General features: G+C 44.2%; 1 protein-coding gene across 1 annotated transcript in view; it reads left to right on the top strand.

The window, feature by feature from the left end:
- LOC124795808 (locomotion-related protein Hikaru genki-like) overlaps positions 1 to 17,819 on the top strand; it is a gene marked incomplete at its 5' end in the record, with an annotated part of 321,671 nt that overhangs the window by 202,812 nt on the left and 101,040 nt on the right. The window contains one exon of the mRNA XM_047259889.1: positions 5,126 to 5,335. Coding sequence (XP_047115845.1) covers positions 5,126 to 5,335 — 210 coding nt within the window. The remainder of the gene's footprint in view (positions 1 to 5,125; positions 5,336 to 17,819) is intronic.

Raw genomic sequence — 17,819 nt, 5'->3', positions numbered from 1 at the left:
TCCGGAAACGCTTGATTTCCATGTTAGAGCTCATTTTAGTTTCTTCCACCTACGCTCAATGGAGCACGTTATCATGATTTCATACGGGATACTTTACCTGTGCTGCTAGAACTTCACAAGTACGACACAACATGTGGTTCATGCACGATGGAGCTCCGGCACATTTCAGACGAAGTGTTCGTACGCTCCTCAACAACAGATTCGGTGACCGGTGGATTGGTAGAGGCGGACCAATTCCATGGCCTCCACGCTCTCCTGACCTCAACCCTCTAGACTTTCATTTATGGGGGCATTTGAAAGCTCTTGTCTACGCAACCCCGGTACCAAATGTAGAGACTCTTCGTGCTCGTATTGTGGACGGCTGTGATACAATACGCCATTCTCCAGGGCTGCATCAGCGCATCAGGGATTCCATGCGACGGAGGGTGGATGCATGTATCCTCGCTGACAGAGGACATTTTGAACATTTCCTGTTACAAAGTTTTGAAGTTGCGCTGGTACGATCTGTTGCTGTGTGTTTCCATTCCATGATTAATGTGATTTGAAGAGAAGTAATAAAATGCGCTCTAACATGGAAAGTAAGCGTTTCCGGACACATGTCCACATAACATCATTTCTTTATTTGTGTGTGAGGAATGTTTCCTGAAAGTTTGGCCGTACCTTTTTGTAATACCCTGTATAATCTGTCTGATACCTTTTAGTATCTTCAGGGATCTTCCATGTATACAACCTTCTTTTATGATTCTTAAACCAAGTGTTAGCTATGATTAAGTTATGCTCTGCGCAAAATTTTACCAGGCGGCTTCCTCTTCATTTCTTAGCCACAATCCATATTCACCTACTATATTTCCCTCTCTCCCTTTTCCTACTACCGAATTCCAGTCACCCATGATTATTAAATTTTCGTCTCCCTTAACTACCTGAATAATTTCTTTTATCTCATCATACATTTCATCACTTTCTTCGTCATCTGCAGAGCTAGTTGGCATATAAACTTGTACTACTGTAGTAGGTGTGGGCTTCGTGTCTATGTTGGCCACAATAATGCGTTCACTATGCTGTTTGTAGTAGCTTACCCGCACTCCTATTTTTTTATTCATTATTAAACCTACTCCTGCATTACCCCTATTTGATTTTGTATTTACAACGCTGTATTCACCTGACCAAAAGACTTGTTCCTCCTGCCACCGAACTTCACTAATTCCCACTATATCTAACTTTAACCTATCCCTTTCCATTTTTAAGTTTTCTAACCTACCTGCCCGATTAAGGGATATGACATTCCACGCTCCTATCCGTAGAACGCCAGATCTCTTTCTCCTGATAACAACGTCCCCTTGAGTAGTCCCCGCCCGGAGATCCGAATGGGGGACTACTTTACCTCCTGAATATTTTACCCAAGAGGACGCCATCATTATTTAATCATACAGTAAAGCTGCATGCCCTCGGGAAAAATTACGGCTGTAATTTCCCCTTGCTTTCAGCCGTTCGCAGTACCAGAACAGCAAGGCCATTTTGGTTAGTGTTACAAGGTCAGATCAGTCAATAATCCAGACTGTTGCCGCAGCAACTACTGAAAAGCTCCGCCCCCCTTCAGGAATCATACGTTTGTCTGGCCTCTCGACGGATACCCCTCCGTTGTGGTTGCACCTACGGTACGGCTATCTGTATCGTTGAGGCACGCAAGCCTCCCCACCAACGGCAAGGTCCATGGTTCATGGGGGGATGCTATGTCGAAAAATAAAAAAGGTTTACCCCAAACACGTAAGTGTTTTTTTATTTTTGCACGGACTTTCCAAACGCTCCTTGTATATGGGCGGAGCGGAACATCTGCCGTCATCTGCTCTAAGCCAACGTAGCTGCATCTAAACGTTCGCTTTCTCGGACACACTTTATTTTATAACACTGTTGTGTATCAATCTACTACATTCGTAATTTTTATACAAATAGGGTTAAGTTGGCTTTAATTACAGAAAGAGTTTCAGCTCGACTGCATTTTATCTTTTCCCGCTAGAATTTTCAGAACAGAACCGACGTGAACTCTGAACTACATCTTTAAGAGACCTCGTATTGATTCTTATTTACATTAAGATGTTGAAGCTTGCTACAACTTCACCATTTAATGGATGTAATCGAATGGTGTAATCAGAAGTTTCTTTCATTAATATAAATGTTACTTAATCTACTACAAATAAGGACGTTTTTATTCGAAATTTTGTTTTTAATTAATTACTTGAAAACTATTAGAGGTACATTAATGGGATCACATAGTTAAGGTTCTCATACCAACATGACGCTTCATACCAATTTTCATCTTTCTGGGTCTGGTATTTAAGGCCTTCAGTTTTTCACAAACACACCGATTTTTACCAAATTATTGCTTCAATCAAGTTGCGACCTATAACAATTGATTTTCTCATACAGTTGCACATTCTGAAAAATTTTTGGCATTATAGCTTTATTATTTAGCGCCACTTATTTTTTTTCTTAAGACAATGTACTTAGGGAAACATATTCCACTGATCACTTTGAGTTTTAACAACTTCAACATTAACGTACTGAAGAATATGTTGACAAAGTATGGAAAAGCTGCTACTTTAGTTTTTAACTTCATTCTTAGATTATGGCGCAATACCTTGTATGCTCCGCACAGGCGAGTTATGACGAAGTGGCGCTAGTAGCAAATGGTTCAAATGGCTCTGAGCACTATGGGACTTAACATCTGTGGTCATCAGTCCCCTAGAACTTAGAACTACTTAAATCTAACTAACCTAAGGACATCACACACATCCATGCCCGAGGCAGGATTCGAACCTGCGACCGTAGCGGTCACGCGGTTCCAGACTGAAGCGCCTAGAACCGCACGGCCACACAGGCCGGCGCTAGTAGCAGAGAACTGGGATAAGTCCCCGCGCACTCATTGGCCTCTGTATCTCTCAAATCATGCAGGGCTTGTTTCGTCAACGTTAGACCATCGGTACAATTTGAGATGTTTTCGGCAGGGGCTTAGTCAAAAAGTTTACATTCCAATTACCTTTATATTAACATGAAAAATATCTCATGGTGATCTGTCACAGCTACACCTCCACTAACAGTTACGAGTGGACAGCAAATTGTAGCGTATAACATGGTCTACATGTTGCATTGCCTAGCAAATGGCTCGATGGTGGACCCATATTTTTACTTTTGCTGTTGTATAATATCACCTGTGTCAGTTTTCGCTTTTCATTATGATACACCATGTTATTATGCTATAATGGCAACTAGAGTGCTAGTTATCACTTAAAGAAAACATACTGCGGGCTTTACCTATCTCGCGGAATTATTTGTTATGCTATGGATACTTGTTCAAATGTGTGTGAATTCCTGAGGGACCGAACTGCTAAGGTCATCGGTCCCTAGTCTTACACACTACTTAAACTAACTTAGACTAACTTATGCTACAAACAACACATACACCCATGCTCGAGGAAGGACTTGGACCTCCGACATGAGGAGCCGCATGAACCGTGGCAAGACGCCCTAGACCGCGCGCCTACCTCGGGTGACGTGGACACTTATAATACACTATTTAAGAACATACGTGAAGCACCCAAAGGTGGGGGGGGGGGGGGGGGAGAGAGAGAAAACTAAGTAAAACTTCACGGGTTGAGAGGGTAAGTGATGTTGTTTCGGTGACTACAAAAATGGTTCAAATGGCTCTGAGCACTATGGGACTTAACATCTATGGTCATCAGTCTCCTAGAACTTAGAACTACTTAAACCTAACTAACCTAAGGACATCACACAACACCCAGTCATCACGAGGCAGAGAAAATCCCAGACCCCGCCGGGAATCGAACCCGGGCGCGGGAAGTGAGAACGCTACCGCACGACCACGAGCTGCGGACTCGGTGACTACAACATCGAGTCAAATTTATAAGTATCTGGACGGTTTGAGCTTACTTATCAGTATGACGTTGCATTGCATGTGGTCTGGATGCTCTGTTTCGAATGAGAAGGATGTCGTAAACCAGCTGTATCCTCTCCTACGTCAAACGCCCACAACTGTTGTAATTGTACCTTTGAAAAATGTTCAAATGTGTGTGAAATATTATGGGACTTAACTGGTAAGGTCATCAGTCCCTAAGCTTACACACTACTTAACCTAAATTAACCTAAGGAGAGAGACACACACACCCATGCCCGAGGGAGAACTCGAACCTCCGCCGGGACCAGCCGCACAGTCCATGACTGCAGCGCCTCAGACCGCTCGGCTATTTGTACCTTTATATCGTAACTACTGGCACTGTGGCGGAGTTGACGTCCGACGCCTGGAGCAACATGGCTGTGCCTCTCCATACCAATGGTCGCCTCCATATTCGCTGAAAATGGTCATCCGTTGTAGAGCATAACCACGATTCATCGCTAGACACTGTTCAACGCCATTCATCAGCAGGCCATGGTTCCCGGTCGCTTCACCATTCCAAAAACAGCCAGTTTTGTTCTGGTCAGCAGCAACTTACGCATGGGACAGCATTTTCATTGTCCTACTGGCGCTCGTCTCCGATCAATGTTGCAGACAACGCACTACTAATTCTCGGATGCCAGGCGCAGATGTGCAGGTTTTCAACATGCTTGGCGCGCTGTACGGGGATACTCCACTTATGTGGTGAGATGTGGTCCATCTGAACCCTGAAGACGAGAATGTTTCTGTACAGTCCAACATCGGGCCACCGTCATGTGACGAATGTCCCACAAATTTAGATGTAGAATGATTCGTTCAGCCGGTCAAATAGAGACCCAAAATGCGGACCATTTCAAGCTCATCCAGGTACTGCCAACGCTCGCATGATAATGCTCACTTGAGTACGCGTCGCCTCCGTATCCTTCACAGTTATCACTGCAACTTTAATCATTTACACACTCGCCGATGATGTGTAGGTTTAAGGAGTTACATAGACAGCCGAGCATGTAATCAAGGTGGATCACTTTTTGTTAGACTGCGAGTAACAGCTATATGATACAGTCAATGGACATAGAGAGAGCATGGCACCCCTCTATCACTGTTAAGGACATGATGCATCGGGCGACGACTGAGTCGCAGCTGCGACTGAGACATGGCGCTGTTGGTTGGGTGATGCAGGTCGGTGGTCGGGCCCGGTGCCGCGGTGCGCTCCCATCCTGTGCCCCAGCCTCGAGACGGACGACCCACACCTGTCGCTGGTCGAGCACAACACCAGCTACGGAGGCCGCGCCGTCTTCCGCTGCTCCTGGGGCCACCAGCTCAAGGGGCAGCCCGGCATCGAGTGCGAGGCCGACGGCCACTGGTCCGGGCCCATACCGTCCTGCGAACGTGAGTACCACACACACACGACATCCTCCACTACGGACAGCACAGGCGCCATCGTGCCGTAGTTCTAAGCTCTTGTATCTGCTAGTTTCTGTTGGTATCTTCTTTTCCTGAATCGATGTTCACCTTGCAACCGGTATGCGGTTTTGCAGCTTCCTAGAAACAGCCATGAAGATGAGATTCTTGAAATTTTCTGGGCGTGGAGAGTACTGCATAAAGATTCCAGATTTGCAGTAATGTTACATCGACCTCCTGCCACGATATTTCGGCTGACATCCATTCAGCCATCTTCAGGTGAGCGTTTTGCACTGGTGAACGCTGGTTCACATCGCTAACTTTATATCAAAAATTGGTGCAGAGCCTTATGTGAAAAGGCACCCGCTACATGAGCAACCTCCGTCGAGTTTCGCGCCCTCGTGGAATATTGCTTTATTTATGGTGCTTAGGCTCAAGCGTAACTGTGATATTACACTTGCGCTCTCTCTCTCGGAATGCGCACTCGCATGGGTGAAATTCAGATGACAAAAATAACTGTCGCTAGGTGTGTCATTAGTCATAAAATGTTTTCTTTCTGAAGAAATTAAAGAAATACTGGGCCTCACGCCTTATCCGGTTGCAAGCCGCCATCGCGATTAATAAGATCTTGCGCCAAACATATTTCCACCGATTCCTTGATATTTGAATCCCAGAGGGCTCTCGTTGATGCCAAGATCCCCCAGGCTGAACAGTCTTTGGAATATCCTGTAAAAATGGTATCACCATTATGCATGCGGCTGCGTGCATACATGGACCAATATTCGAAGAGATCGCTCATATAGCGGCTGCCTTTAGTCATGCTTCGTCTCGCCAATTTTTGTCATCAAATTAGCGATGTAAACTAGCAATCTCCAGTGGAAAACATTCTCATGAAGAGAATAGAATAGCCGCAAAGATGTCAGAGCTGCGTAGCGGAGTCGTGATTGAATAGCTTTGTCGATAAATTTTGAGAAGACACACTACAGGCTGTTTAGAACTTTGAGAGGTTTCTTCCGAGTATATGTCTAAAATATGATGAGAAGCAGATAGAACAGTATGAGTATTAAATTCCTGGAACTGCAACATGGTAATGAATTCAGTTAGGAGGAACGTACTATAGAACTGCTGAAGTGCAATAGCAAATCTTCATTTGCAGCGCGGGATTATTTAAAAATAAAAAGAGTTTAGCATATTTCGCTTTCATTCCATAATCTCACACGGGATAATTTTTTCGTATAACTAATCAAGCCATGCTTAATGTTCCCAACAGCATGGAATACAAATTATGCAGTCTTAACTCAAAAACGTTCGGCTGAGACCTGTTCAAGGAACTGGGAAGACTCGCAATTCCGTGTACTTATAAATTGAATTTCCGATAAATAATGTACCTGGTTTCAACATCAACATCTCAGTTCCTAGAATCAATACGATTCCCTTTACTGCAAGAAGGTGTCCGTTATTTCGGATCACATATATTAAAGAACTTACCGGCAGCTTTAGAACTACTAAAGTTCAGATTATGTTTAGGGAATTTTTGGTGGATAATTCCTACTCCATTGACGAATTTCTGGGCAAAACGGATTGACACATGTGTTAGTAATAATGTCAAATAACGTATTCCCTAAAAGCCTGGACATATTCAGTAAAGTAATGTGATAAATGTATACAACCTGCTGCTGATGTTTCAGTCCTTTGACTTGTTTCACTTCAATTACGACCATATGGCTTAGGATCTGGGTGAAGCGAAAATTAAAGTATACCTTTCTTGTAAATATTTTGTATGTCTTTTTGTTTTGTAACATGTTCTAAATCCTTGGAGATGTCTTTACTATGGACAATGAAACGAAAAGCGTGTTTAATCTAATCTGATATTAGATATGTAAACTTTCCCCGAAAGGCAAGGTTCTGGGTTGGTATCCTTGACCAAGGTACAGTTTTATTCTGCGACGAATTTTACTTTATTCATGAGTACGAGTGTCATAACTGTATATAAGTACCGGGTGACCAAAAAGTCAGTATAAATTTGGAAACTTAATAAACCACGGAATAATGTAGATAGGTAAAAATTGACACACATGCTTGGAATGACATGGGGTTTTATTATAACCCCCCCCCCCCCCAAAAAAAATATAAAGTATTGCTAGACGCCTGAATGATCTCTTACGCGCGTCGTTTGGTGATGATCGTGTGCTCAGCCACCACTTTCGTCATGCTTGGCCTCCCATGTCCCCAGACCTCAGTCCGTGCGATTATTGGCTTTGGGGTTACCTGAAGTCATAAGTGTATCGTGATCAACCGACATCTCTAGGGATGCTGAAAGACAACATCCGACGCCAATGCCTCACCATAACTCCGGACATGCTTTACAGTGCTGTTGACAACATTATTCCTCGACTACAGCTATTGTTGAGGAATGATGGTGGACATATTGAGCATTCCCTGTAAAGAACATCATCATTGCTTTGTCTTACTTTGTTATGCTAATTATTGCTATTCTGATCAGATGAAGCGCCATCTGTAGGACATTTCTTGAACGTTTGTATTTTTTTGGTTCTAATAAAACCCCATGTCATTCCAAGCATGTGTGTCAATATGTACCTCTCTATCTACATTATTCCGTGATTTATTCAGTTTTCAAATTTATACTGACTTTTTGATCACCCGGTATATCAGCAGCTCCAGTCAGAATTTTCTCTGAAAAGATACTTTTTGACGACGGATTATGCCATTTTCAAGCGATATCTAGTACATGTGTAGCCCGTCAAGTGTCACACTTGTGGCCACAGTAATGGGTGTGTCCAAAAACGTCATCTCGCGATTATAAAAGGCAAGCGAAGGAGGAAATGCTATGCGAAAGCATTCCGGTGGTTCTGGATGATCCACCATACCACGAGAGTATAGATAAGTAGCCCTCTAGCGAAAAGGAAGAGATAGCTCACTCCCAGGCATATCGCTGCATAGTTACCGGTACACTTGTCTCTGCCACAACAATTTCACGGCGATTATATCAGGCTGGTCTGTATGCCCAGAAGTATCTCACTTCAACCGGGATATCGTCGAAAAAGGGTTCGTTGGTGTGGGGAGCATATTGGTTGGAGTCAGCAACAGTGCTCAAGAGTAATGTTGTCCGACTAATCCTGATTCACTGTGGTAGGTGACTCTCACCTTTGGATAGTGTGGAGAGAGAAGGGAACACATTACAGAGAAGAGCCTGTCAATCTCACTGACCGAGGTCACTAACATATGGTTGTGCCATGGCGCTCGAACCAGGGGTAAGTTGGTTCCAGTCCCGATGATTAAAAGAAAATGACTGCTATTATTCGTCCGACAAGGGGAGGAGAGTCGATGGTGTAAAGTTTCTGATCACCAGACTTTGAGCCAATACCCTGGTTTCAATAGCAAACCTACATCTACATCTACATCTATACTCCGCGAGCCACCTTACGGTGTGTGGCGGAGGGTACTTATTGTACCACTATCTGATCCCCCCTTCCCTGTTCCATTCACGAATTGTGCGTGGGAAGAACGACTGCTTGTAAGTCTTCGTATTTGCTCTAATTTCTCGGATCTTTTCGTTGTGATCATTACGCGAGATATATGTGGGCGGTAGTAATATGTTGCCCATCTCTTCCCGGAATGTGCTCTCTCGTAATTTCGATAATAAACCTCTCCGTATTGCGTAACGCCTTTCTTGAAATGTCCGCCACTGGAGCTTGTTCAGCATCTCCGTAACGCTCTCGCGCTGACTAAATGTCCCCATGACGAATCGCGCTGCTTTTCGCTGGATCATGTCTATCTCTTCTATTAATCCAACCTGGTAAGGGTCCCATACTGATGAGCAATACTCAAGAATCGGACGAACAAGCGTTTTGTAAGCTACTTCTTTCGTCGATGAGTCACATTTTCTTAGAATTCTTCCTATGAATCTCAACCTGGCGCCTGCTTTTCCCACTATTTGTTTTATGTGATCATTCCACTTCAGATCGCTCCGGATAGTAACTCCTAAGTATTTTACGGTCGTTACCGCTTCCAATGATTTACCACCTATGGCATAATCGTACTGGAATGGATTTCTGCCCCTATGTATGCGCATTATATTACATTTATCTACGTTTAGGGAAAGCTGCCAGCTGTCGCACCATGCATTAATCCTCTGCAGGTCCTCCTGGAGTACGTACGAGTCTTCTGATGTTGCTACTTTCTTGTAGACAACCGTGTCATCTGCAAATAGCCTCACGGAGCTACCGATGTTGTCAACTAAGTCATTTATGTATATTGTTAACAATAATGGTCCTATCACGCTTCCCTGCGGTACTCCCGAAATTACCTCTACATCTGCAGATTTTGAACCGTTAAGAATGACATGTTGTGTTCTTTCTTCTAGGAAATCCTGAATTCATTCACAAACCTGGTCCGATATTCCGTAAGCTCGTATTTTTTTCACTAAACGTAAGTGCGGAACCGTATCAAATGCCTTCCTGAAGTCCAGGAATACGGCATCAATCTGCTCGCAAGTGTCTACGGCACTGTGAATTTCTTGGGCAAATAGGGCGAGCTGAGTTTCACATGATCTCTGTTTGCGGAATCCATGTTGGTTATGATGAAGGAGATTTGTATTATCTAAGAACGTCATAATACGAGAACACAAAACATGTTCCATTATTCTACAACAGGTTGACGTAAGCGAAATAGGCCTATAATTATTCGCATCTGATTTATGACCCTTCTTGAAAATGGGAACGACCTGCGCTTTCTTCGAGTCGCTAGGTACTTTACGTTCTTCCAGCGATCTACGATAAATTGCTGATAGAAAGGGGGCAAGTTCTTTAGCATAATCACTGTAGAATCTTAAGGGTATCTCGTCTGGTCCGGATGCTTTTCCGCTACTAAGTGATAGCAGTTGTTTTTCAATTCCGATATCGTTTATTTCAATATTTTCCATTTTGGCGTCCGTGCGACGGCTGAAGTCAGGGACCGTGTTACGATTTTCCGCAGTGAAACAGTTTCGGAACACTGAATTCAGTATTTCTGCCTTTCTTCGGTCGTCCTCTGTTTCGGTGCCATCGTGGTCAACGAGTGACTGAATAGGGGATTTAGATCCGCTTACCGATTTTACATATGACCAAAACTTTTTAGGGTTCTTGTTTAGATTGTTTGCCAATGTTTTATGTTCGAATTCGTTGAATGCTTCTCTCATTGCTCTCTTTACGCTCTTTTTCGCTTCGTTCAGCTTTTCCTTATCAGCTATGATTCGACTACTCTTAAACCTATGATGAAGCTTTCTTTGTTTCCGTAGTACCTTTCGTACATGATTGTTATACCACGGTGGATCTTTCCCCTCGCTTTGGACCTTAGTCGGTACGAACTTATCTAAGGCGTACTGGACGATGTTTCTGAATTTTTTCCATTTTTGTTCCACATCCTCTTCCTCAGAAATGAACGTTTGATGGTGGTCACTCAGATATTCTGCGATTTGTGCCCTATCACTCTTGTTAAGCAAATATATTTTCCTTCCTTTCTTGGCATTTCTTATTACACTTGTAGTCATTGATGCAACCACTGACTTATGATCACTGATACCCTCTTCTACATTCACAGAGTCGAAAAGTTCCGGTCTATTTGTTGCTATGAGGTCTAAAACGTTAGCTTCACGAGTTGGTTCTCTAACTATCTGCTCGAAGTAATTCTCGGACAAGGCAGTCAGGATAATGTCACAAGAGTCTCTGTCCCTGGCTCCAGTTCTGATTGTGTGACTATCCCATTCTATACCTGGTAGATTGAAGTCTCCCCCTATTACAATAGTATGATCACGAAACTTCTTCACGACGTTCTGCAGGTTCTCTCTGAGGCGCTCAACTACTACGGTTGCTGATGCAGGTGGTCTATAGAAGCATCCGACTATCATATCTGACCCACCTTTGATACTTAACTTAACCCAGATTATTTCACATTCGCATTCGCTAATAACTTCACTGGATATTATTGAATTCTTTACTGCTATAAATACTCCTCCACCATTGGCGTTTATCCTATCCTTGCGGTATATATTCCATTCTGTGTCTAGGATTTCGTTACTGTTCACTTCCGGTTTTAACCAACTTTCCGTTCCTAATACTATATGCGCACTATTTCCTTCAATAAGAGATACTAATTCAGGAACCTTGCCCTGGATACTCCTGCAGTTTACCAATATTACGTTAACTTTTCCTATTTTTGGTCTCTGAGGACGGACGTTCTTTATCAACGATGATAATGTCCTCTCTGGTAAGCCGTCAGGTATTTTATCGTTTCGCCCAAGGAGGGGTCCCTCTAACCTAAAAAACCCCCGTGTGCACGCCACACGTACTCTGCTACCCTAGTAGCTGCTTCCGGTGTGTAGTGCACGCCTGACCTGTCTAGGGGGGCCCTACAGTTCTCCACCCAATAACGGAGGTCGATGAATTTGCAACCATTATAGTCGCAGAGTCGTCTGAGCCTCTGGTTTAGACGCTCCACACGGCTCCAAACCAGAGGACCGCGATCGACTCTGGGCACTATGCTGCAGATATTAAGCTCAGCTTGCACTCCGCGTGCGATGCTGGTTGTCTTCACCAAATCAGCCAGCCGCCGGAAGGAACCAAGGATGGCCTCAGAACCCAAGCGGCAGGCGTCATTCGTTCCGACATGTGCTACTATCTGCAGCCTGTCACACCCAGTGCGTTCAATAGCTGCCGGAAGGGCCTCCTCCACATTACGGACGAGACCCCCCGGCAAGCACACCGAGTGCGCACTGGCATTCTTCCCCGACCTACCCGCTATTTTCCTGAGGGGCTCCATAACCCGCCTAACGTTGGAGCTCCCTATAACTAATAGGCCCGCCCTCTGTGACTGTCGGGACCTTGCCGGAAAATCGGCCACTGGCCCAACAGGCGAGGCACCCTGTGGTGGCTCGGAAACGATGTCATCACCACTAGGAAGCACCCCGTACCTGTTGGAAAGGTGTAAGGCAGCTGCCACGCGGCCAGATCCCACCTTCGCCTTTCGGCCAGGCACGCGCGAGCCCACCACTGTCCGCCATTCACCCTGGAGTGATGGCTGACCGGTAAGATGCTCACTGCCGGAAGACGCAGCGACATCAGGGGTTCCATGTGATTCCAAGGCCACCGAAGTAGGCATAGGTCTCACCACAGTTGCCCCAACGCCACTACGAGCCGACGCCTGCGCCTCGAGCTCGATGAGCCTAACAGACAAAGCCTCCACCTGCCCCCGAAGAGTGGCCAATTCTCCTTGCGTCCGCTCACAACAACCACAGTCCCTACACATGACTATGTTTACCCTACTCTATACGGTGACAAATTCCCAAGATAATCTTCTGATGAGCCACTCTGATAATCAAGAAACACTCACTGAAATACGAGACGCGAAAACTACGCTAGGTTTTCCCAGAAAAACTATTTAAAAGCTAAGCGCAGCAAATAAGTACAAAAACGCTTTATACAAACAGTACTCGCTGCTGCTGGTGCTCTCGCTGTGGCTGTCACAAGACAACTGCTGATTCAAGTGACTAGTGGCTAACGGCCGCGAAACAAACAAAAGACGGTTTTAGGGCGCTTTCTGTTCTAAACGATCAAGAAAACACTAAGAAATCTAACACGAAAACTACGTAAAGTTTTATCAAGAACTGTTAGTTACTATGCAGAGCAGATAAACACAAATAGAATCCCTTCCTTAGTGGAAGATCGTAAACAAAATGCAAAATAAACGCTTTATACAAACAGTACTCGCTGCTGCTGGTGCTTCATGATGCGAGGAAATGTGACGTTGTTGTCAGTGATCCGTCCGTCGAATGAGAACGTTAAGCTTGGTGACCGCCTTGGCGCTAGTTACGAAGAGGAGGCTATGTGGCGACTCAGAGTTTCAGCCTATCCCTTCTCCCATCATCAACATTAAACACAAATATGACGGTACACACACACACACACACACACACACACACACACACACACACACACACATACGCACGCACGCACATGCATACAATATGTGTACTGTACATTACAGATACTGTAATGGAGCATATTCCAATTAAATAGTCGATAGAGGCACCACAGGATGCCATGAACGTCATCGCTTTGTCCTATGTGGTATGGTGTGGGCAGGCATTACAAACAATGGTCGAACATCGCTTTGGTGTGGGGTACAGCCACAGCACAGTAATACTGCAGGAAATTGTTCTGGATTGCGTCCGTCTGCTTAGGGGTGAGGTGGACACCGAACTTCTGTTTACGCACGACGATTCCCACACATACACACACATACATAGAACAGCTGAACTGTTGAACACATTGGAAAGCTAAGATATTGATGTACTCACGGGATATAAACCCTCTAGAGCATCCATGGGATGCTCCTGGGAGACATATTTTTCAGTGAACACACCCTCCTGAAACCGTGCAAGAACTGAAAAACTCTTTGACAGAGGAGTGGAACAATGCCCCCCCCCTTCCCCCCACTACAAGGACTCCACAACAGTTAGGTTGCCAGTAGGAAGAGCAGGTGTAAAAACCGAGCAAGACATATTCCGTACTGAGAGTCTCATATCAAGCTTTATATTAAGATACTGACCTTTGTCAAGCATGAACGTTATTTATACCTGTTATCCTGCTTACCCACGTGGTGAAATCAGTAGCACCTTTCGTTTTAGCATATCACTCCAACTCTAATACGTAAGCACTGTGTTTCATTTTGTCCATCGCTGCCTGCGATTATTTCTGTTCAACAATGTCTCTATTCGTTAGCAGTTATCAAGCAATGTAACTGAAGTTCTGTATCAGCATCTGCTATACATCGGTGGGGAAATCATTGTTGAACTATGAAGTAGTACGCAAGTACGCACCCGATGGGAAAAGTTCTTAGGTGTTCGTTGCGAGACATACTTGTAGAATCATCTGGTTGGATGTTTGTCTTGTTGAGGCCTTCTTTCGGGAGCAGACGGCAATCTTAAGGCACTAACGAATAAGTTACGTTATTTGGCACATGGCACAAGACGGAAGATGTGTTGAAAGTCTCTCATTTACGGGGCAACAGGAAAGGTAATACAACTTCTGTGCTTCCGTGAGATGAAAAGTTTTGGTGTACAGTTGTAGAAAGCAAACACTGGCTATTACGTACAGAAGTGACAGAAAGTTGTTTTGAGGCGTAATGAGCTCTTCGCATCGTTAATAAAAGTTTCAGACACGAAAGAAAGTACTGTTTCACTAACTGAGAAAACTGTGTAGTGACCCACAAATTCAATAAGAATGAATCACAGTCAATACCGAAAATATTTTAACAACACTGATAACACCTGTGGAAGCCTACGTTCCTAGTATGTACACGTCTGTCTCCTCAGTTGAATCACTTTTCCTTTTATATCATATTTAGCGCTGAGTAAATATAAGCCGTTTTCCAACAACTGCTCGTGAAATGAATAGTGAATCACACCCTGCATAGTCGTGGGGCCATTTGTCCGCCAACACTGAAACAGGTGGATTTTACTCAGGACACTACGAACGATCTCGATCACGTTCATATTACTGGTGAGCTCTTTAGCTTTATCAGGGCTTATAGCTACCTCAAGGGACAGGCCATTTCCCTGTTGTAAATTAGTCATATCACAATCCCAGGGCAAGATGAAGTGTACTGATCGTCTATGAGCCGTAACAACCGAATATCATACTGCGTCGTCTAAGAAGTTGCTGAATCCTCATTATCGTTACCCATTAACATTTCATTAAAGTAGCGCTATAGATTTGAGCTGACTGTGATACTTGAAGTTATGCTTTCGAAATGAAGCCTTCCTTTCATTAAAAATGAACTTATTACATTCAAAATCGCATTCACAAATACAAAGATGAAAGCCTCACACATTTAGACACACACAGCTATCATACCCATCGTCTTTATCACAATAACACAGTGTCAGACAACTGGTGCGCGCAGAAGCTTAAAAGCTGAACTTTCAGAAAGTCGTAACTGCATCTTATCAGAATTATGGACCATATTTTCGTGCAGGATCGATTCTTCAGTCTGATATGTTGCATGCGTGCTTTTCTCTCCTTAAAATATGAGATCAAGTTGGTAAAGTTTCCTTGTTAGTACCATCTGTCGTGTTGGTTGTATATACCAAATTGACGTTTCTCATTTTATGAGCATAGTTTGAGACAGTGGTGTCGTCTCGGCTTCCTAATCCATTTCTGTTTTGAAAATATTTCTGCTTTGCGATAAAGTAACATTGACGATTATTCTTTAGTGTCACAGGTTACATCGTATGGACGAAAACATATTTTTACATAACTCTAAAGAGTTTAAACGAAAGCCAGGATATAGACGATATTTATGTTCGAGTGATTCACCTCTGAGGCGTAACATGGGTACCGGTGAGAGAAGATAAGGCCGTCTTAAGATGTTAAATTATTCATTCTGATCTCCGATACCATCTCCGCAGCGGAAACGAAACAAGGCCCACAAACGTGGAAAAGCGTTGATAATTATTTGGGCGAGTGTTTCATTAAATCTCTCGGCCACCGGAATTTCTTTCTTCTCCTCCTCCGCACAGGATAAACAGACGTATAATAAATGCGAGCTGCGGAATGCTGTGGTGGCTCAAGTTTCCGGCGTCTGCGGTTGTGGCTGGAATGTGGGGGTGGGGGGGGGGGGGGGGGGAGGGGGAGGGGAGCAGGGCTGCACGCGGCGCTGCCGACAGCCCCTCTCCCTGAGACATCCCCCTCTGGTCATTGCCAAAAGCCTTCCGGGTGCTCCTGTAACACAAAGCACAGAGAAATCTGAATTACTTACACCATTCCCGTTCATCGACATTGGATTCTACATCTCCTAGTATCCACATTAGCATACTTCACTAATGGACTTTTTCCAGACTAGCTCAGTACTTTCTGTCACCTGGGTATCTATTTATTCCAATCATCTATTGATCCATGCCCTCCAATTTCTCTGCCCATCTCAGCCTTCACTCTCTCTAGTCCTTCTCCCCACTCTCCCTATCCATCTCCTCCACCTTCCTTTGCGTGTCCGTCTCCTCCTCTCCCCTCTCTCTGTCCATATCCTCCACTTTCCTTCCTGTGTCCACGTCCTTATTTCTTCTCTTTTTGTCCATCTTCTTCTGTACCCGTGCTCTGTTGATTTCTACCTCCGCCTCTCTGCGCATCTCTTTTGCCCCTTCTCTCTGCTTATCACTTCCTCTTTCTTTTCTGTCCACCTCCTCCTCTTTCCTCCCTCTCTCCATTTCCGCCTACCCTCTGTCTATCTCTTCCTCGCCGCGCGGGATTAGCCGAGCGGTCTAGGGCACTGCAGTCATGGACTGTGCGGCTGCTCCCGGCGGAGGTTCGAGTCCTCCTTCGGACATGGGTGTGTGTCTTTGTCCTTAGGATAATTTAGGTTAAGTAGTGTGTAAGCTTAGGGACTGATGACCTTAGTAGTTAAGTCGCATAAGATTTCACATACATTCAAATTACCTCTTCCTCCCCCAGCCCCTATCTGTGTTCATCTCCTCCTTTCCCTCTGCTGTGGGTCCGTCTACCCACTCTCCACGTTATCATTCTCATCCCAATAAGGCGCTGGCGATTCTCACCTCCCTAGGTTTTGTTTCCAGATAGTAACTACCATGTCTACCAAATCTGTCTGAAATCGTTGCTAGTGTTTAAAATGAGCTTTTTTAAGAATGAGCTTTTTTGGTCACGCACGAACATGTCAAATATGTTTTACATACATTTAACATATTTACACCTATCTGTACTCATATTTCACTTGTACCTCTAGCGAATCCCTCCCTGTAGTTTCATTTTCACGGCGCTTAATGTTTATGATATATCTCCTGAACTATGTGCTTGCTACACAATTTAACACAGAGGTCTACGCAGTAGAATACGTGGCTACTGTCTGCCAAATGCGACGTGAATAGAGTTACTAGTCAAGACGTAATAGATGAAAACGTCGTACATTATACGGCCGTTTTCACGCATCTCAGTACTTGACGTCATATCTCTTGCACAATCTGTCGTAGAAAGATGTATTTTTGTAGGTACATTCAGCGGCTTATGCGGGTACTATCTGCGAAATGTGTTGCCAGTTCAGTTAATAATAAAGAAGTGATGAACTAAAACTAAATCCATGATACACCATTTTCTCACGCATCTCAGTGTTTATGACATGACAGCTGTTGAACTGTGTGTCGTAGAACGATATAATTTTGCTGGTGCATTTAATGATGTATGTGAATACTATGTACATTTGATGTCTGTTTTTTCAGACATTTCCAAAAGGACAGGCACAGGCACATAATTAAGACGAAGATGGCCAATGATCTCTTCAGCGCAGGTGCACAACAGGCTTCAACCATTACCCATAAGGATAGTGTCATGAGGAATGAGAATAATGGACCAGAAGCCCTGTATTAATAGTGTGTAGGTAAGCTGAGAAGGAAACGTGCTAGGGTAGT

The sequence above is a fragment of the Schistocerca piceifrons genome, chromosome 4, assembly GCF_021461385.2.
Source record: "Schistocerca piceifrons isolate TAMUIC-IGC-003096 chromosome 4, iqSchPice1.1, whole genome shotgun sequence".
Taxonomy (NCBI): Eukaryota; Metazoa; Arthropoda; class Insecta; order Orthoptera; family Acrididae; genus Schistocerca; species Schistocerca piceifrons.
This window is presented reverse-complemented; position numbering and strand designations above follow the sequence as displayed.